A 22,125-nucleotide genomic window follows, 5' to 3' on the forward strand; every position below is an offset into this window, starting at 1 on the left:
GATATTCCATATATAATTTGAAAATGACGGTATTTTTCACCTCTGCAGCTATTATTTTAGTATCTGACTTTTTGGTTTGACAATTCTTATTTGATGGCTTAATTCAATTTAATTTGACACAGTTATCTTATCGACTTTCTCAAGGCACACTATACCCTCGTATGTCGTTCGAATTGTCGGTCCTGTGTGTCTGCGCCTCTGTAGTATGGATTGCACTGTCGTAAAATCACACCACCACTCGTTCCAAGTAATTTCAAGGGAAAGTATATTTTAGAAGTCTGTCATTGCATTCCTATAACACATTGCAGCGATTCCACTGAAAAATGAAAGCAAGAGTCACAGTGCAGCTTTTTTTTGCATTTATAAATTCCAAAGGTATCAAAGGGAATTTTAATCAACTTAATAGTGAAAATATTAGTGTAAGTAAGAAACCAATTTTTTTATTTACAAATTCTAGGTGACGCAACAGTCGGAAGCACGTGCTTTAACAAATTAGGATGTGAAAAAGTCAAAGATTCGATGTGTGATAAAGAAACTGGAGTGGGAAAATGTATTTGCAATGAAGGAGAGATTCCAAACGGCGATGGGAAATCTTGCGCAACAGGTAAGATATTATATGTGCGAAATATGTGTCAAAAAGTGTCTTATTTTCAGATCTATATTTGAGGAAATAGATTGATTTCAAACTATACGTATAAAATCAATTTTAGTGTAAATTCACAATCACGCTATCCACATGTAAATGTTTTTAAACATCGGTCATGGAGTTTTTATTGCTTAGATGAAGCATTTAAAATGGTACAATATAATTTGGTTTGTATCATGACTGAAGATGAAGGAAAAAATAATTTTTTTGAGAAGCAAGCTGACACGGGAATCGTCGTTTTGGAATATAAATTATTTCTGATGTTTTATTTGGAAGTAAAATGTCAATACTATTGTTTAAGTAAGGGGATGTGGATCGTACTAAAAAAATGGAGTACGGAATCTTGAACGAATACGACGTAAAGAAAAAAAAATAATTATTTTAAATACATTTCACTATTATTATCATAATCGTTGATTGTATTTAGCTATTACGCGTGCGAAGCATGTATCAAAAGGATTCTCAGTGCCAGATCTATATTTGTGGAAATTGATTGATTTATGAATAAATAGTAACTTTCCGTTGCACACGATTTGACAGTGTAGGAAGTGAAAAAGTAACGGGTTCAGAGTGCAGCAAAACTACTCATAAGGGAATGTGTATTTCAAGGGTGAAATGTATGTCAACGATGATGGGCAATCTTGCGTAGTAGGTAAGGTAAATATTCGTACCAAGTATGTATCAAAATGTTTCTCAGTTCTAGATGTATATTTGTGGATATCGATTAATTTATGAATAAATATAATCTTTTTTTGTGTAGGGTCACACTTTCAAATACGAAATTGAATAAAAAATTTCATTGCAGTTTTTCGTGGACACAATCTTAGGATAGGGCCATAACAAATACGATTGTAGGAAAGCTATCATTTTAGAATAATAGGAGTTGTCAATTTTTCGTATCATTGGTGTAATAACCATGACTTAAATATGTCCATTGCTTAGGACATTAATATCACCCTTCCCCAGTACCATTTACAGCCTTGTTGACTTCATCAAACTGAAATATCAATTTCATTGGCATCCACCTATTGACACAACCATCATATTAACCCTTTCAATTCTATGCTAAACACCTGTAGAATGGCTTCGTTAGAGCCAAGAAGTCACTTTATATGTCCATTCCTTGTTCCCTTAAGGAAAGCATGGATCTAATTAGAAATGAAAGAGATAATTTTCCAGGGTGCCAACTAAAGTATGTACGTCAAGTATTAACATCAGATAACGAAATAAAATCCTATGATTACGATTTTATCAATGTATTCATGATATTTGGAAGTCATTCTTTGACGCAATTTATCAACCATAACTGTATCATTATTTTCCAAAATTTTAAGCACAGAGAATACTGCGACAAAAATGAAACAACGTTAAACACATAAAACGGTGGTTGGCTCAATATGATCATGTACCTGATAGACTGGAATTAATTCGGGCGATGATCTTAAATGTTTTAAGGCGACTAAGACCATCGTTGCCCATTTAAACATCAGTTACGCTCGACAATAAAACAACACGTGAAGCATAAAATAACTGCCAATTCGTAATGGTAATCACCATAGCATGATTTTACGTTAGATATTAATTTGAGCGGCTGCATCCCCATTGATTTTTGATTGTGTACTCAATTGTCAGTGACAGAGAAAATGTTAAAGGTAAATATATTCGTACTGAATATAAGTTCTTTTCGGGTATATTTGTGGATAAAAGTATACGTTATGCACGTATAGAATATAATATTTCAGGTGATGAGATTTCACGGCGTTCCTTGTAATTGCACATCCAAGCATGAGCAGTAATATGTTTGAGGTATACAAAGTTATTATTAGAATGTTTTAAACATTTATTACTATAAAAGACATATAAATAAGCTCAGGATATCAACAGTGGAAATCACGAAGATGTTCTATATAAAATTTTAAAAATGACAATATTTTTCACCTCTGCAGCTATTATTTTCGTACCTGACTTTTCTTTTTACAATTCTTATTTGATGGCTAAAGTCAATTTAAGTAGACATAGTTTCCTTAATACCACCAAGGGTGGGTGAATGGAAGTTAGGCGAAGGCGACCTTTATCTTATTGACTTTCTCAAGACATACCATACCCTAGTATGTCGTCGGAATTGTCGGTCCTGTGTGTCTGCGCCTCTGTAGTATGGATTGCGTTATCGTAAAATTACACCACCGCTCGATCCACCTAATTTTAAGGGAACGTCGATTTAAGAAGTCTGACATTGCATTCCTCTAACACATTGCAGCGATTCCACTGAAAAATGAAAGCAAGAGTCACAGTGCAGCAATTTGTTTACATTTATAAATTCCAAGATTATCATATTGACTTTTAATCAACTTAATAGTGGAAATATTTGTATTAGTAAGATAACCAATTTTTTTATTTACAAATTCTAGGTGACGCAACAGTCGGAAGCACGTGCTTTAACAGTATAGGATGTGAAAAAGTCACAGAATCGAAGTGTGATAAAGATACTGGAATGGGAAAATGTACTTGCAACGACGGAAAGATTCCAAACGACGATGACTGCGACATTACCCTGCTTCAAAACTAATAACAGCCATTTGAAGCTTATGAATTTCAAATTATATCTAACTTTTATTACAAACTATCGACATAATTTTCAGCTGCGACCCATTCACATTCTACGCAGATTACTGATCAGTTATTAAGGTTTAAACCCTAGTCTACCAGATATTTCCGCAGGCAACACACATTTAAAAAATCTGCTTGATACAAATAGTTTCGAATAATATGAATATGTAGTATAAAGTCGACCTAATATTAATGGTAACATTTAAAATTCTACTCACCCGTTCAGCGGTGGATCACTTGTCAAGAAATTCTGGAAGGATTTCAAATAAGGCAAATAAAACACCGCAAATTGATTCTCAGCTCAGTGCAAATGATTGCAATTCAATAGGGGTGACATAATGCCCAGAATGATTATCGATGCCCCATAGATTTTATATTACTACATGAGGCTCCTTTGCGGGGCGGTTGCCGCGTTAATGTGAAACCGGTGTCCGCGCATTGATTCGCACTCCAGCTTTAGTCACCAGTGGCGCAAGAATCGGTGGCCTTCCGTGTTCTCCTCTTTGCCTTCATAACTCCACAGGTACAAATACTGTCATGGACCAGTGGCTGCGGTGCTCCACTCCCACGCTGAGTTTCTAAGATCGAGATGCGTCAATGATACTTTTTTCAATATCACGTTCTACTATTTCTTTTACGTAAGCTTGATTTTCACTATTATATATTCGATTTTCGCTGAAATTTTCACTTTTTCTGTGCGAGGTTTTTTTTGTGCTCATGCGGCATGCGATGTGTTCACAATTTTTCTCTTTGAATAATTTAATTTCCCTGTCGCAACACGACGCATTTTAACATACACTTGTATTCCTTTCATATTGAATTACGGGCTTTTAGGGTCTTAGAATTAGAAGCCTAGTTTTAGAATCGTTGAAAAAGAACCGTTGAAAACCAGATAGCCCGAGCCAGGGAGGGAATGGGTTCTTCCTCCGGATTTGGGGACGGTCAACCATCTTTCCACGCAGTCACTCATCTAACAAGAGTCTCCATAGAAGCGTCCGGTTGGTAAATTTAGCTTTTTCCATCAAGAGAATTGTTAATTTTAATCATCAACGAATATAACTTTTCTGGTTATGTTTTTCCTTTCTCTGCAGGGTGCGTAAAGTTCAACTTATAACGATATCCAATTCGAAAATTTAGCGTGAATGGTGAGAATGTGTCCACAATATCATATTTCAACATATAAGGAAACCGAAATACACGTGCATCTTAATAATGCGTCGTGTTGCGACACGAAAATGCAACAATTCATAGGAAGCTTCCGTGTGAAAAAATGGGAAAACATCAGACATCGCGAGTGCACAAAAACATTATCTCGCTCAGAATTAAAATGATCACTGAAAAACTTGAATATAATTGTGAATATTAGGTTTCTGAAAAAGGAAAAGTAGAAGAAAATTATGGAAATGATTACCGTTAGTGAGAATCGAATATGGAACTTGAAGGTAGTATACCAATATGTTAACTACTGGACCATATTTACTATTACAATATGCGGGCTAATACGTATCTTTTCAAGGAACTTAAATGCAGTCATAAATGTTTACCTGCGTCTTTTTAATTATTAGATATGAAACTAAGCTAATTAACTGAGCTTGGTTTCGAGCATAAATTCAACGCGTGGTGCATCTCTTGCGGGCTAATACGTATGTTTACCTGTATCCTACCGACTGGAACGCCTCTATTTATCGCGACTTGTGTGAATCAATAGAACCATGGGAGTATAGAATCTTACGTAGAGTATTTATGGTGTAAAACATGTAACAATGTAAAAAATTTGGGTAAACTGTTCTCGGGATTCCCACCGAGTTAATTCTTTCGTAACGGCCAAAATTTCAAGCTCCCGTAGGTGATATATAGATATGCAAAAGAAAAAAGGTCAGTTGGCATCAGTCACGAGCCTAACATGTATTTCTTATGGAAATTATTCCGAGTCGAATCAGCCCTGATAATGAGCACCGAGACGAAGCTTGAAGCGTTGGCCGTTACAAAAGAATTAACCCGGTGGGAATCCCGAGAACAGTTTACCCGTATAATTCGCCGGGAAAGCATCAAATCATATTTGACGTGAAAAATATTGACAGTCGCCAAAGGGACGGTAAGCCAAACAGCCTAAAATTTCAGCATTTTTATGAATGTCATTTTAAAAATTCACCGTAAATCTCGTGGAAAACGTAATTCGAACGCAATAATAAGAATTCAAATTTATTTTTCTTTCAAATGTTTCAATTTCGTGTGACCATTGCCTTTAATTTAAATATGTAAAAGAGAAAAGGTCAGTTGACATTAGCCACGAACTTAACTCATACTTCTTATGGGAATGATTCTGAGTCCATTCTAGAGCTCAAGGAGCCTTACGGAATAATGAAAAATAGTATACGTCCAATTATCAGACCAACTGTATATACCTACTCATTAAATTTTCATTGAAATCAGGTAAGCTGTTTCGGAGGAGTATAGTAACTAAAATTGCGTAAACTAAACAAATTAACTAAAATAACTATAATTTTTAATGAAAGGCTGAATAAACGTTCAGATAGGTTTTCTGAGAGAACATCATTTTTCAATGAAAGAAAATGGAATCGACGTGTTACGCTTAAATTCCACGAAACATTACCGGAAGGTTGGTTGTTTATTACTAATAACGAGAACATGGTTTGAGTCGTGATGTGTTTTTCCTAATGCCTCGTGGAACAAAATAAAGTTATAGTGATACGAAACGAGGAAATATGTTTAATCTTATGTCACAGTGGAAACGAGACTCCGGGCCGGGCTCGCGGGGTTACACTGCCGGGGTAGGGTCTATAAGCCTTCGCTTTTCACTTCTGCACCACGGAAGGGGGAGGACATGGAAGGAAGGAGGCGCCGCCGCGATTCGAGACAGACGACGCCTCCTAGCATAGGATAGGTGTGGAAGGGTAGGGATGAGGAATCACCGTCACAGAGGCTACTACTGCCCCTGGTCCTACTACTTGCGGAACCATAATTTAATGTTTCTACAGAAAGGAAAACATTTCCTACGGTTTTCCGTAGATAACCTTACAAAGGAAACGATACCCTAGGGCGGGCTCGCGGGGATACACTCCTGGGGCAGGGACTGTAAGCGCTAGCTTTTCTACACTGCACCCAGAAGGGGAAGGACGGGAAGGAGCAAGGAAGGAGGCGCCGCCGCGATGAGAGCCCGACGACGCCTCCGGGGAGGGGATAGGGAAGGGACGAGGAATCCCGCACCGTCACAAAGGCGGGCGGGCCCTACTAACAGTTACTACTAACTACTAAGGTAACCTTACAGTTGATTAAAGAAGTACACCTGAAATATACGTCTTACATAGGATGTTGTTACTCATATTACGTGACCTACCAACGCATAAAAACGGCCACTTGCACCATAAAAGACGGCGGGTGTGGTCTCCGAAGTAACCGACAGTCAGATCCTGTCTATGGAGACTTCGCAGTTCAATCAATAGGAGGAGCCACGTTCATTAATTTTCGCAGAGAAACATAATTGTGTACAAATACCTTTTATTATCTAATACATTAACTTTGTGACCCGTCAATGGATTTGGTTTTGGTACACTAGCTATTTATCTTAATAATAATATACTTGAATATGCGTACACTGCGATGAGTAAATAAAAAGTGTGTGGGAAGGAAGAAAAGGAACAACCTATTAATGCACTTGAGCTAAAAAGTACAACAGAATTTGGGTGACCATGGTAATATTAATTTGCGCCGTCAGCCAAGTTTGGACAGAACATCGTGCATTAAAATGATATAATAAAGACCGACGTTTTCTGCGTATTTTCCTCGAAAAGTTAATTCAAAACGCCAGTATTTTATGCATCTGTTTAACACATGTCAGCACACCTGTTTGACACGCACCAGGTAGAATATTAATAAAACTAAGCCATATTTGATGTGTGGCCAATTGCAAAGCAATTAGCTGCGCCGCATTGTACTGACTTTCCATTTTCAATTTCAGGCACAGCAGGTATCGGAAGTTCATGCTTTATGAACATAGGATGTGAAACTGTCGCAAATGCCAAGTGCAGCTCAAGTGATGGAAAAGGACAGTGCACTTGCAACGATGGATACCATGATCAAGGCGATACTTGCGCACAAGGTAATCGGTGATGGGTACGAAATATGTATCAAAATGAGTCATGTTTTAGGAATAATTTTATGGAAATAGATTGCATGCATGGAAAACGAAAAATTTCTTTTATACTCACCCTCATTTTAATAATAAAGCATGGAAAGTTCCAAATCAGTACCACCTCCATCTAGGTATAAGTTTTGCACATGGCTAATCTGTTTAATTGGTATAAATTCACAATTTTAGAGAAACTGAAGTTGTTAATAGCCCTTATGTTTCATGTAATGATCAATGGTTGAAACACGTCGATTCCTTGGTTAATTAACACTGCCCTACTCCAAAGCCATTTCAACCTCAGTCAAAATTTTATTCACTAATTTCTACCCGCTTTTTATGCTTCTTATTGAGTCACCCTTCAACCTGATCTACTCTCCCAATTGACCGATAATATATTTCAAATCTGGCCTATTGAGTTATAGTTACTCAATGGTGCTGCAGCAAATTTGAAACCCAATTTGGTTCTATTATTTACTGAACTGTTATAAATAACTTATTCTTTTCGAGATAATTTTCGAAAAGACCGAGAAAAAAATGGATAACGCCATATAATAAAACAACATGCACGAAGAACAATAAAAACTGAATCGACTTGTTACGCACACGTTCCAAGAAAAATTTCCGGAAGCTTGACATTTTTTCATGCTATACAAGACGAAGGGCTCAGTTGTAATGTTTTCTTTTCTACTTCCTCATTGGACAGAATAACAACTGATTTATTTCATTGCAATAATCTTTTTTTTCCGAGAATCACGGATTTTTAAAGATGCTATATGTACGTAAGCATACAGCGAAAATATTTTCCCTGCATAAGAGGTCGCTACGCGTTTCAGGTGAACTTCTGCGGTGAAACCCACTTTTGTTCAGAAATGAAAAGTGAAGAATAAGAATTTCGTCAGTCTCATCGTGAAAATTATCAAACGTTATTGATAATTCAACAAGATTAATCCGAATTAAAGAACAGCATGCGTGAGTACAACTATAACGACTGAACCGAGTTGTCCCACAGATGTTCTCAGAAGCACATCTGGAAAGTTGATTATATTGAAGCGAGACGAAGTGCTCAGTTGTGATGTTTTTATGCAGAATCAAGTAATATGAAATAACAGAAACATAGTGTGACTCGATTTTTCATATTTCAGCAAGTATTTTGGCTGAATAATAGAGAAAAATACGCACCTACGAGTACAAACGACGTAATTATTTCCGGCGCAAGTGATCGCCACAAATATCACGTGACAGACACCCAGAAATGGTCATCTTCGCCATAAAAGGGGACGGATACGGTTTCCAAAATAGTCAATATTTAGTTAATATTGGTGGAGATTAAAGAACATTAAAAAAAAGCATTACACTCACGATAAGGAGTTACATTCGTAAGTTTTCGGAAAGAAATATAACTTTGTCACCATGGTTTCCAATTATAAAATTGCACAGCTGAGATCAGTTGAATGACTTTTGACAGTGTAATCTCTTATTTATCATAAAAATGATTTAGATGTACATAAAATACCGGGATAAGTAAGCGGAAATAAGTATATCAACGGAAAAAACTTATATACCACCTCATTTTGACGCCTCAGCTTACAAGTGCAAGTATGATGAGTGAAGATTGTAATTTTAATCCTAGAGTTCTGATCAAAACACTTCATTTCGCAAAGAAAAATGTTCTATAGGACCATCTTCAGATCCCTCTATTCGACATGTTAATCATCATAGCAATGTTATAATGCTAGACTTTATTTTTAAGATTATTATATTTAAGTGCCAAATATCGATTGAATTCAGTGTTGAATATTTACGAACGCTAATAATAAGAATAATACGAAGATAGCATTTTTCTGTTAAGTTCAAATTATTTAAATATATTTTAGAGAGTAACTTCGTTATTATTATTTTGTAAGCAAACGGAAGTCACTGATATAATTTTATTGTGCTTGCTGTAATAACGAAATGTAATACTACAGCAAACTACCTGCTTCTAATTAGCAATGCAAAAATCCTCTTTCTGGGCTATTTCAGTGTGATAATTTCTGTACAATGGTACATTTCATTAAAATCATCAGTAAATTTCATTAAAATGAAATGTCTGACTAGAAATAACAATTAATTAAAATGCTTAAAACACATACCATCGACTGAATTGGATTTCAAGAATAATTAATATAGTGGAGAGAACGCGGCAGGTTTACAATGGTCTGGGTTTTGGAATTTTGCATTCCTTCTTGAAAACATCTTAGCTTAATACCATGTCAAAATTAAGCAAACATATCCCACATAGCAATTCATCCCAGTGCCTTTACAGCGGTAAATTTTACCCGATTAGAGCAAACAGAGGTGCAAAGCACTAGCAAAACTTGGCTTCTGATGCAAAGCTAGATAGTGAGTTGAGTCCTGACTTGCGTAATTCATTGAATTCACATCAACGCAAATACAATTGATACATCGAATGAAGCCTATACAATTTTCTTAATGAATGCAATGAAATACGATTATTAAAATATACCAGAGCGTTATACATAAGTTACGTCTCTATCTGGCTTCGATTCAACACTAATAGGACATTATCTCCACTTACCAAAAATATTGGACAACATAATTCATGAGCTGACAAAATAGAGTGAATGATCACAATAGAGTCCAAGGACAAAGTGATCGGCGAATAATAGAATAGGTGAAATTGAATGGGATTCCTATGGAGAGATATGAGGTGTGAGGAACGTCAAATGGAACCACGATATCAGGATATAATGAATGTGAAAATAATTGGGAAATGAGGGACAGTGACATTTAAGTAAATCATACCAATGTTACTAGCTTCAAAATAATCACAGAAAGCACAGATTCACACGTCAAAAGAATACACAGATTTATTGTTCCCACACCGAGAAAAGTGATAATATTTTTAAAAATTAACGGCTTCCTGTAGAACTTTACCTTCATAATTTAAAACTTTGAATACTTGCCCACGGAAAAACTCGTTTGGCGTACCACATATCCGGTAGACATATAGAAACAGCCTCTTGGACCCTTAAATGGCACCAGTAAGGTTTCCGAAATAATCAACATTCAGATCCTATCAGTGGAGACAGTGGATTTTGCATTCCACTCAAGACAAGGAGCTACGTTCGTAAATTTTCGTAATGTAGCATAGGTGTGCCCGAAATATCCTCTCCTGCGCTAAAAATATCTCCTATCATACAATTTAATGCCTATGTGATCAGTTGAAGGATTTCTGTAAGGATCATTCTCTTTTATGCCCTACAAATAATTCTTCTAAATATAGAAGCACCACAATAAGTTATGTCAGTGGAAAAGATGCAGATACAACTTTACTGTCACTTAAGCTTACAAGTACGCCTATGCTGGGTGCAAAAGTGGAAATTAAAGGAATTCATCAAATCCAGAAAACAGCTTTTGAAAGCGCATTAATATCCCTCAGAGAGGGTGTGACTGTAAATAGGACTCAGAGAGATCATATTTCTTGGCCCCCAACGAAGCAGCTATTTCAAATACTTAACTCAGCCAAATAAAAGCAAATCGTTCAAAATTTCCTGGAGGAAAATTGTGGTGAATATAACATCACATCATTATGGATACATTTCATAAATAACTACAATATCATTACTTTTCCAGATACTAAGCTCGGGGATGCCTGCGGCAAAGATAATATTTGCACTGGTAGTACAGAGTGTACCTCAGAAGGATTTTGTACCTGCAAGGCCGGATTCCACGCGGGCGACGACCTACTATGTATTACAGGTGAGAAACACCATTTTTGCAGATTGAAAATTCAGTTCTCCTCGGATGTTATATTTTAAATGGATCAAGAATACATTCAAATTCAATATGCACATTACCAAATCAAGTGTCAGATCTCCGTGTGAAGCGATGGCATTCTTTCCGTTATTGGAGTGGTTAATGTAGTTTCCAAAAAGAAAAAAATAATAGAGGATTAAATATCTTGTTGTTATTGTGACTTGAGTGTTGGCATCCTACCCCGTGGGCTTGGATTCAAATACTGGCTGTGGCATAGAATTTTCAGAGACTGCCTAATCCCTGCTTGAATGTTGTATGGAGGACATTTCAAGCGCAACACTCCGTCCGTCGAAGGGGACGTTAACCTGTGGTCTTCTGGACGCCTTTCGTTTAGAGAAGGCTAATGCTGATGCTGGGTATTTCTCCATCTTCTTCTGTACCCTACCTTCATGGCGCAAATGACCTCAGATGCCGATCACCTCCTACAAATACCATGCATTAAAAAATATGCGTAATCTGAATAGCTTCCATACACATTCACTGTCAAATTTGTATGTACATACGTTCCACTAGATTCTAAGATCTAATAGAATATTTCGGATTTTTTATTATCATTTGACTGAACATGCAATTAGGTTTAGGATCATAACTTAGTCATGGTATTTTTTTTGCTTGATGTTTTACAATTTCTAACACTCTAAAAATGATCAGGGAAGTAACAGTACGTTGGAAGCAGGATACCACGAAGCGACAATGAGGAAAAATTCAAAATGATGAAAAATATCTACAGCCGACTCGCATTAACTTCTCATCCGGTCCATCTTACCCTGATCGATATTGTGATTGATGCGTGAGATTGTTTCGTAATTTAAATCTTTTCATATGCTGCACTTGCCATTTGGTTACCAAAGAATTTTTATCACATACCAATATTCTATTTGCCGAAGAAATATTGGCTTGATATTTAAAACACATTTTCCGGCATAATTTAATAGATAAAACGCTACGGCATTTCGGTTTTAAATTGCTACTTAAAAGTAATGAACGAAAGATACCCTCTTTTACCATTTAAGGTCGATAATAATGAAAGAAATGTAAATGCTAATTTGATTAAAACTGCTGATACTAAATAAAGAATTAAAATTATTCAAATAAATTTGAAACGTTAGATATTCATTGTGCCAGGGAACAGCATTCATGATTTACAATCCATATCTCGAAGAGGCTTTGAAGATTAATGTAATATAATGGAAAATAACTTCCGTCAATTCCTCATCTGAAACCCCAACTGCTTGAACGTTAGCTAGGTGAGGTCAACTCGTAACTTTAGGATATTCTCAGAGCAAAGTCTTTCAAAGGGAAAGGAAAACGCTCATCCAATGTGTGCATTTTATAAAATTCGAGGAATCAGGCTAGATGGAGTGGAATTGATTCATAATGAAGGATGATTTGCAATTTTCCACAAATATAAATTAAATCCGACCCGAGTTTCGATGTTACTACATAATTTTCAAGGTACAAATGGTGGTAAGTGCAGTTAATTTATACATATTTAGGAGGCGGAAGTGGGAGAACTGAGGGGTTAGAGAGAGAGGAGAGGGGAGAGATTTCTCCTCTCTCTCTCTCTCCCCTCAGTTCTCCCACTCCCGCCGACTAAATATGTATAAATTAACTGCACTTACCACCATTTGTACCATGAAAATGATGTAGTAACAAAGTCGGATTAAATTTATTTTTGTGGAAAATTGCAAATCATCTTTCATTGTGTGTATTTTATTTAAATATGAATAGCAATCTCGTACAAATAGGCCGCCACTCTGTTTATTATCCTCGATTAATTTATCGCCGAAACGCTACCATTACATCATGGATGTAATCGTTACCACATAGTATTAATAATTGACCTCATTGCTTTTCAATGCATTCATGAAATCTCAAGCTTGACGTAACATATATGATGGATGTTTAATTGGAAAAAAATGGTCTGAGTCTCCTAAAATTAATATCTCATTTCCTATTTCAGGCAATGCGACAATCGGAAGTACGTGCAAGGAGAACTTGGGATGTGAACAAGTAATTGGTTTGAAATGCGATGCAGAAAATGTTACTGGAAATTGCTCTTGCGATCATGGATTCTATGCGAGCGAAGATGGATTAACTTGCGCAAACGGTAAACGGCGATGAGTGCGAAATATGTTTCAAAATGAGTCATGTTTTAGGATAAAGTTTATGGAAATAGATTGCATGCATGGAAAAAACGACAATTTCTTTTAACTCACCCTCATTTTAATAATAAACCAACGAAAGTATCAAATCGGTGACACCTCCATCTGGGAATAAGTTTTGTATATGGCTAATCTATCCAATTGATACAAAATCATTATTTTAGAGAAATTTAAGCTGTAAATAGCCCTTATGTTTGATGTTAACGGTTCAAACACGTCGATTCCTTGGATAATTAAAACAACCCTGCTACAAAACAATAAATAACCTTGTCCACAATTTCAGTCACTAATTTAAAACCACTTCTAATCTCTCTTAATGATTCACCCCAAAACCATAGCTTCTCTTTCAATTAACCAGTAAAATATTTCGAACCTGGCCTATTGAGTTATTGTTGCTCTGATGGTGCTAACATAAATTTGAAACCAACTTTGGTTCAAATTTTAAGTGAAGTATTACAAAGAAGAGAAGTTATTTTAAGTGAAATTTTTGAAAGACTGAAAAAGGAGCGCTCAATGAGAAAACAGCATGTGCGAAAAACAATAAAAATTAAATTAACTTGTTACGCACATGTTCCAAGAAAATTTTCCGGAAGTGGGAGTTTTTTTTATGATTAACAAGACGAAGAGCCCGGTTGTAATCATTTCTTTTCTACTTCCTCGTTGGACAGATTAGCAACTAATTTATTTCTTTGGAGTGATCGTGTTTTCTTGTTCCATAATTAGTAATGTTTTAAGTATAATTTTGTGAAAGTCGGTTCCATGCATGGATAAAACGAGCAACCTTTTTTATTCTCAACTTCATTTGAATAATAAACTGAAGAGAGTTCCATTTCAGCGACATCTATTGGGTATTTCCGCACATGGTTAATGTGTTCAAATGGTTCAAATTCATCATTTTAGATAAACTGTAACATATTTGAAATTTTGCCAATTGAGTTATTGCTGTTGGGATGATGTCAATATGGATTGGAAACCAGTATATAATTAATACCAAGACAAGTAAGAGGATATAAGTATATCTGCGATAGTTCTTACATAGCACCTACTTTTGACACCTCAGCTTACAAGAGGATATATGATGGGTGAAGATTGTAAAGTATATCCGGCAGTTCTGATCAAAGTAGTTCATTTGGTCCAGAAATGCGTTTTAGAGGAGCAGTTTCAGATTCCCTGAAGAAAACTCACTAATTAGGACTAACAGGGATCATTATGTTATGCCCCTTACGACATTGTCATCGCAAATATTACCAACATATTAAGTAAAACGAAAATATTCGAATACAACGAAAGCGAATATTTCACTGAAAAAATAAAATTTTAGGTATTTTCCAATGTTATCAGTAGGGTGCGTCTATAATTGGTTTCGATTAAATATTCTTCAAAAATAATATCCAGGGGTCAAAAATATTAGTAAAAATAGTCCAACTCCCAAAATAGAGTTCATAGGGACGATACAGATGGAAGACGAAGGCGATTACGAATAACGTGAATAATGGATAACAATTGGGATCAGAATTTCATTGGTGAAGCACGAGATTTCACGAGGAGATTTTTGGGGATGAAATCACTCTGTACTTAAAGTTTTTGGGCGTAAACCCCTTAAACTTAATCGGTTGTTGCCCAATCTTACATGGCAGTGGGAGATCAGTTTTGAACCAAAAACTAAACGGATTAAAGTCACCATTTCGCCGACGACAATGGGTCCTTTCTGTTCATGCGACTCACGCGTTACTAGTGTCGACTCACGGTATAACTCTCTAATTCCAGCGCGTAATCGTTTGTTGACTTGCGTGACAACAGTCAGAGACACTCACGGAATGGAGCACGAAAACCGCGTCACAACTTCACGAGTACACTCGTGTTGACGTGTGTCGATGAATGGAAATCACCCAATGTCGACTGCATGACGAACAAAGACAAAAGTACAATTCGCCGTAGCAACTAAAAAAAAGGCAGACGAAGAATCCACCAGTACAGCTCGATTCAAAACAAATGCAAACATTAAACTTTTCACAAATATAATGTGTAGTGCACGGCTTAAACAATAAGTATTCTGGAACGTTAAAAACTTAAGATGTTCTGCACAGCGAGCATTGAGGGTACATATTCTTCAATCAGCACCCATCCAACAGTTTTTTACGACTCAGACATATTTTCATGGTTAATTTTATTAGTTACTATTACTTGCATAAAGCTCTCCTGGGTTATTAAAGATCCATATTTTTCTGGTGTGCTCCGCGTACGCTTTTGTTTTTCCCGACGATTAGTGCCCGTCGATGTTCACTTTTTCTAAGGGAATAAGTCAGCTTTCCAGTGAGAGGTAATGATAGCCTGTGGTTCATAGTGAGGGGGAAGTAGGAAAGGGAGGGAGGGGTAGGAGGAGTTTTTATTTCACTAGAAATCAAAACAGGATATCATGTAATTGAATCGAGGTCCTTACAATTGAATTTTTCGCATTTCCCATTTCTAACTCATGAGCATCGTCGGCCGTGTTTGGAGACGGGTGTTCTGTTGCTAAGGCAATCATAAAAAGTATAACCTGACCAAATATCGTTCAAAATATAGATAATTACTGGGTTATTGCAGTAGCAAACAATAACCACTTTTTGAAAAGAATTCTCACAACTACCTATAGCACTTTTAAAGTGATGTTGGAAATAGATAGACAAGGAAGTGTGTTGTTTCCTCTGCTCACGCTGGGCTGGATAGGATTTGACTTAGGGGTACTATTTCCACTAAAATACAGCTGGAGCAGCCCATGAGGTCTCTCAGTGGCGATAGCCTATATTTTCGACTCAAGGCCGCGTTGACCTGTATCGTGAGGTGTACCTCGACCCTTAAGGCTTACGTGGTTGTCCGCCTTCGGAATGACTCTTTGAGCCTCAACATATTATTTGTTCACTCTAATTATTCTCTTTCGATTACAGTTATTGGATCCACGTGTAACGATAATGCTACCTGCGAAGCTCGGCTTTCAAACACAGAATGCAATGGCGACAAATGCCAGTGTAAATCTGGATACTTAGAAAAGTCTGGCATATGTGAGCCAGGTGAGTCCTCACGTCGAATCGTACGCTAAGCATTCACTGCAATTGCGTATACTGTCTCATCCGCATCTCCTCAAGATGGTTCCTCTACTAATATAAGATTGGGTTAAATGATTTCAAAAATAACGACTTATTTTGCATGACTTATTTAAAATAAACGCAATATTTAAAATGAATAAAATTCGATATTAAATTTAGATGGAAAGGAAGTGCTGGAATAACTTTTGTTTGAAGATTTTTTTGTCTTGGAATTTTCGGCCTCTTGGTTTCAGGTGTACATGTAACGATGTCTCTCTGCTCTAACGTTAACATGTATGAATGGGCAAAATTTATCAAAAGTGTACACGAAATACAATTTTTTTAATGAATTGAAACTCAATGGAACTTCCCTATTCCTCGAGGGTCTTTAATCCGAAGCATGGTTTGAAGAAGCTCCATAACTCTCCGAAATGCCTGCCTTATGCTTATTTGCGTATGTCTTTTCATTCTAAACCTTTACAACTTGTCCTAAGTAACTGATTTTTGGTCGTCCTTGATCTCATTCCCTCCCTCAAATATTGTCATTATCAAACTATCATGCCTCCTATCACGCAAAAATATATACCTTGAGAGACATAACCTTTTATCTGGCAGTAAACAATTTTTACTAAACTATTTTTTTCATCCATTAGGAGCTGGAAGCAGTTGCAGTGAGACCGATACATGCGGCGACAAATATGCAACTTGTACTGACGGAAAATGCCAATGTAAAGCAAATTATACGGCGATGGAAGGCGTCTGTCGGCCAGGTGAGTAATAGAGCCTAATTAATCGAACTTCAACAAGAAAACCCGAGATTTTGTAATGTGAAACATGAAAAAACGAAGAAGAAATCCTAGTGACTTAAAGAAAATGTGAAGATGGTTGCTAAAAGCTGTTCACGGGATATGGTATTAGGTATATTTAAGGGTCAAATGGTCACTGAAACAGATCATTAACGTAGTAACGAAGAGCTTGTATTTTCCAAGCAACAGAACTAAGTTTTGATGAAACTTGATACATTTTAGGCGTTATTTATATTTTAGACGAAGCCCCGTTGTTAAATCATTTATATGAGCATCAAGATTGCTTATCAGTCAGACGATTACTATGTAATTTGTGAATAAATTGATTCATAATAACCTGAAAAAAGCACTAATAAATGAAAATTTTGATATAATTTGTACCGCATTCATTGTGGTGATAATTGGGTGACATTTTGTTAGCCTTCTGCTTAAAATATATTGAAATAACTCATTTGGTGTGGCAAGTAATTCAATGTCAATACCAGAAGTTCAAGCCGTTGCCGTAAAGTATGTTATCATAACTATTATTCAATCGATAGAAAATGCATTAAAATATTAGGAACTTGAAATTGGATGTTGGAAATTGGGAAAAAACGGGGCGAAATTGAAGTATTAGGTACATTGATTTGAAAATTACAAAAGGGATTTTTGATTAAAAGTTATATTTTAATCTATTTGATAGGTATGACAATATATGCATCAAGAAATTATCAGTTGACCAAAGGATCTCTGAGCCACGTTTTTACAATTGTTGTTGAGCTATCGGTTAATACGTAAATTAATTATTTCATGGTAAACTAAATTATCACTTTCCACAAACTAAATAACTAGTGAATATTTTGAAGAACATTTTTGAAACATAAAGAGGTTCTAATTAATAAATCTACGGTGCATCCTGAAAAATTTGCTCGTCTCTCAAGGTGTGCAAATATTTAATTATATTTTTGGCCTCGTGGCATCGATAGTACTGAAAACTTGGCTTAGAATCCCGATGGAAACCCCAAGAAACAAGCCAAGCCTGTTTTACACACGAAAATCGATTGAAATTTTTTTATAGAGCTATTTAAAAAATATTATGTTAGCTTCATTTCTTGTTGATGAGTCAAGAAATCATATCTCATGTGCCTAAAAATCGCTTAAAAGGTAAATGTTGATATTTTTTAACCCTTTTATAGTGGCGATAACAAAGTAAAATTTATTAGCTTCCAGCATAAGGTATACAGAAATGATGTATTTGGTGCACAAAGTAAACCAATGGAATTGAAAATTGGGATGTTTAGCATTTTAATGACATTTTGCTGCTATGCTTCTAAATGGCTGGAATTGAAACTATGGAGACAATACGCCCACATATACCCACTGTTGCCATATTCTATCCTTTATATATTAATGTAACACACAATAATAAAGGGCCTGATTATTACATTTCTCACATTGGAAAGTATGATCAAACTGTAAGGATCATCTATCTACACTGAATGTTTCTCGTGTCTTCGCCCAATTTAAAAACTCCATCGTCGCAAACTTTTCGAAGAGAGCGTCATCGTCTTCAGGGCAGTCTAATGCGGGGATTGACAAATCCGACTTATATACGACTGCTCAAGGTTCAAGTCGTGTGTGATTGCTTGATACGCATAAATAGTTGGTTCAATGATTTGCTGAGGCGGAACTGTTGATTACATTTATTTTCTTTTCTTTTTGTCGGTCAAATTTCAATTTCTCCTTTCACCACCTTGTCCCAGGAGACTCGGGTGTGGCAGAGCAGTAATATATCCTCCCATCTGATGGCATGATCATTGTTGATTAAGTGCTCTGCCGACTTATCAGGTTTTGTCGGCCTGAAGTGCTCCTTGTGCCTCTTCAATCTTGGTTTCTATGGAGCTGCACGTTTCCCCACTGTATACTTCCCCGCACTTTTAGCTGAAACTAAGGGCTTTTCCTCTGCCAACCATGAAATATATTCAATAGGCGCATCCACCAATCACATCCAGCTTGACCCCTGGGTCCAGTTGTTCGATCCCTGCGCCAGTCTGCCCTGAAAATGACGAGAAACAAGTTCATCAAAACGTTGGCGACGATGGAATTTTAATACCCGAGATATTATCAGTGCTCACATGCAGCGGGAAAGTGTCTCTTCATTCATGCAAGGTGAATAATACAATAGAACGTAATAATATATCTAAATACATCCCAAAATAGGTAGATGAACATTAACAGACACTATTCTGAAGATAAAATCATTAATAATGAACATTAGAGACTGAAGTGAAATAATTGCTTCTCAGTGGTACGGACCTTTTTACAATCGTGGGAATAATGCAGTGGGGGTGTAGTAAAGCTACCATAAACAATTTGATAAATTTAGAATTTTATGCTGTCATTGGGACGTTAACGGAAATCACGAAAATTATTTTCTTTGACTGATAACATCTATTTCTGACGCATAAACACAAAACACCAGACGGTCGCACACGTACTTTTAAAGTAAATAAATTTTGATAAAATACAGCCGAAACCGAAAGTTTCAAAACGCAATTCGGCACGGTGTAATACTGTGTGCTAAATTTGAATTTTTATGTGGTTTATTTGCCGATGAATATATACCATAAAATTTATCCACACTTGAAATTTTTCAGAAGATCTTTATCTTATCATCGGACATCCATCATTGACACCAATTTATTAAATTCAGCAATGGCTAACTGTTAATGTAAGTCGCTCAGGTAATCATGGCCATCCGACGGACGGAGTACTATTCTTGTACACACAACACTACCCTTCGCATAATATTCAAGCAGACAGGGCGACGAAATGGAACCTAAAAACTGATCGAACATTATTGTGTTAGGGGTGGCTGCTATCTAGTAAGATTCGGGTAAAATTTAGCCTTGGTAAGCCATTGCAAGTTGGGATGTGATAATACATGATATATCTACGTCGCCGCCGGGACCGGCATCATGGACCACAGGATGGAAAGCCAGCAATGATAGTCGACTCACGAACCCAATCCCTATAATCGTTTTCTGGATGTAGTACATTTTCGAAGAATGTCCGCGATACGACCGAAAATACATTTCAAGCAGTGAAATGAACGTTTGTCAAATGTGGGAATCCATAGAAAAGAAGTGTGAAGTTGAAAATTGTTTCACATTGGTAGGGCTAACTCTCATGGGCAATCCATCAAAACCAATATTGAGAGAGAGTTATCATTGGAGCCTCGTGCAATAGTAATAGACTATTAGCACATGAGCCTATCCGTGTTACATGGAAAATAGTGAGGCTCGCACGTATGAGAAGTGAGGTAGAAGGTCCTTTCATTTGGAATTCAGAGATATAATCATTAACACGCTCCTTTCACTTACCCACAACAAAATGCATTAAATATTTTTATTCCATTCACAGGACTAAATGAGAAATGCGACGATACGGACAACCCATGCAGTGACTTATTTGCTGATTGTGGCAAAAACAGTACGTGTGTATGTCAAGACAAATACGAGGAAAAAGATAACAAGTGCCTGGCCCGTAAGTATATGTTTTCAATTAGTCAGCGTTTCTTCATTTGCTTCCTAAGCAGCTGATATCCTTAGAGCTAAAATGTTTTAGGAAATTCAAGAATTAACAGCTCAGATCTCACAAAACCTTTGCAAGATTATTCAAGAAACGATTTGAGACGGCAACGTTCCATTTTTTAAAAGCCGGTTGTCACAGTTACAATTACAGTGAGAATGTAAACAAGATACTTCAAATTGTTTACGTAATATGCAAAAGCTGTGGCTAAAGTTGAAAGTCTTAAACAATCTCTATTTTATGTATCTTGAGAAATGATACGTACACAAGCTAGGATAAGTCTTCTGGGATTCAAGTTATATTTATTTGTGTGTAAAATGAGAGATGCAACGTATATATAACATGTTCACTTTAATATTGACTCGTACAAGTAGTTTTTACGCAGTCATGCGTTATTTTCAGGTAATTTTGGAGTAGGTTCAGGTAATGTTGGGCTGTGGGATTTTTTTATACCTGGCTGAACCATGAACTGACGATGGGGAGTGGGATGTTATTTAAGACTAGGAGGATAGTATCGGGGAATGCTTATGCTCAAAACAGGTATAAAAACTTGTAAAACCCAGAGCCATGCAAAGTACGTGAAGGTGACGCATGAATGCAGCGAAACTAGTTTTGCGAATCAACATTATATTGCTGAACATATTATATATACATTTCATTTTCCATCGGTTTGATCGAAAACATCTCCCCTGTCACCATTGCTATTATTTGTGGGTATTTGATTGACAATTATTTCTCAAATTTCAACAGCTTATATTGTAAAATGGAAAAGAGAATCCATGTAAGATCTAAGGAGGTAGGTACCATTTTTCTACCATACCAAGTTATGTTCCTATAAAAGTGTAACATTTAAGGGAATTCCTGGAGGCCCATTTTTTCAAATATCAAAATTCTCCCCATTTAGCTGAGGGGAAGGGGAGAAGCCAAGGGATGCAAGTCAATTATTTATAAACATAGTTGGGTAAAGAAATTGATTGAAGGAATGTATAACGTATTGGAGGTCAAGGGATACGCGACAGTCTCTGTTCTGTGGTGACATCGAGTAGAAAATCAAATGCAGTGTGAAATATCTGGTTGATCTCGTTTGTTTTCTTTACCATATTTATGTATTTAACTCTGTTTAGAAAAAAATATTACTTGTACCCTTTGGCTTCTCAACCCATAAATTGTGAAGTCGTGACTAGTAATATTTAAGCTAGCCCAATCCGTTTTGGAAGTGGACCAATTGCAGATACATTCTCATGGTAAGAAACCATGGGACTCCATGAAGTCGACACAATTCATGGAAAATAGCCGA

At 36.4% G+C, this 22,125-nt stretch overlaps 1 protein-coding gene across 5 annotated transcripts in view; it reads left to right on the forward strand.

Annotated features, from left to right (window-relative positions):
• The window catches only part of LOC124163527 (cell death abnormality protein 1-like), a 51,954-nt gene that overhangs the window by 24,143 nt on the left and 5,686 nt on the right, over positions 1 to 22,125 (forward strand). For 3 of the 5 annotated variants that reach the window (XM_046540497.1, XM_046540494.1, XM_046540495.1), the window contains 7 exons: positions 458 to 604; positions 7,233 to 7,373; positions 11,040 to 11,165; positions 13,186 to 13,332; positions 16,315 to 16,437; positions 17,106 to 17,222; positions 20,661 to 20,783. In XM_046540497.1, the coding sequence (XP_046396453.1) occupies positions 458 to 604; positions 7,233 to 7,373; positions 11,040 to 11,165; positions 13,186 to 13,332; positions 16,315 to 16,437; positions 17,106 to 17,222; positions 20,661 to 20,783 (924 nt within the window). The remainder of the gene's footprint in view (positions 1 to 457; positions 605 to 7,232; positions 7,374 to 11,039; positions 11,166 to 13,185; positions 13,333 to 16,314; positions 16,438 to 17,105; positions 17,223 to 20,660; positions 20,784 to 22,125) is intronic. The other 2 variants (XM_046540496.1, XM_046540498.1) reach the window with 1 other exon arrangement.

The sequence above is a fragment of the Ischnura elegans genome, chromosome 8, assembly GCF_921293095.1.
Source record: "Ischnura elegans chromosome 8, ioIscEleg1.1, whole genome shotgun sequence".
NCBI classification, from domain to species: domain Eukaryota; kingdom Metazoa; phylum Arthropoda; class Insecta; order Odonata; family Coenagrionidae; genus Ischnura; species Ischnura elegans.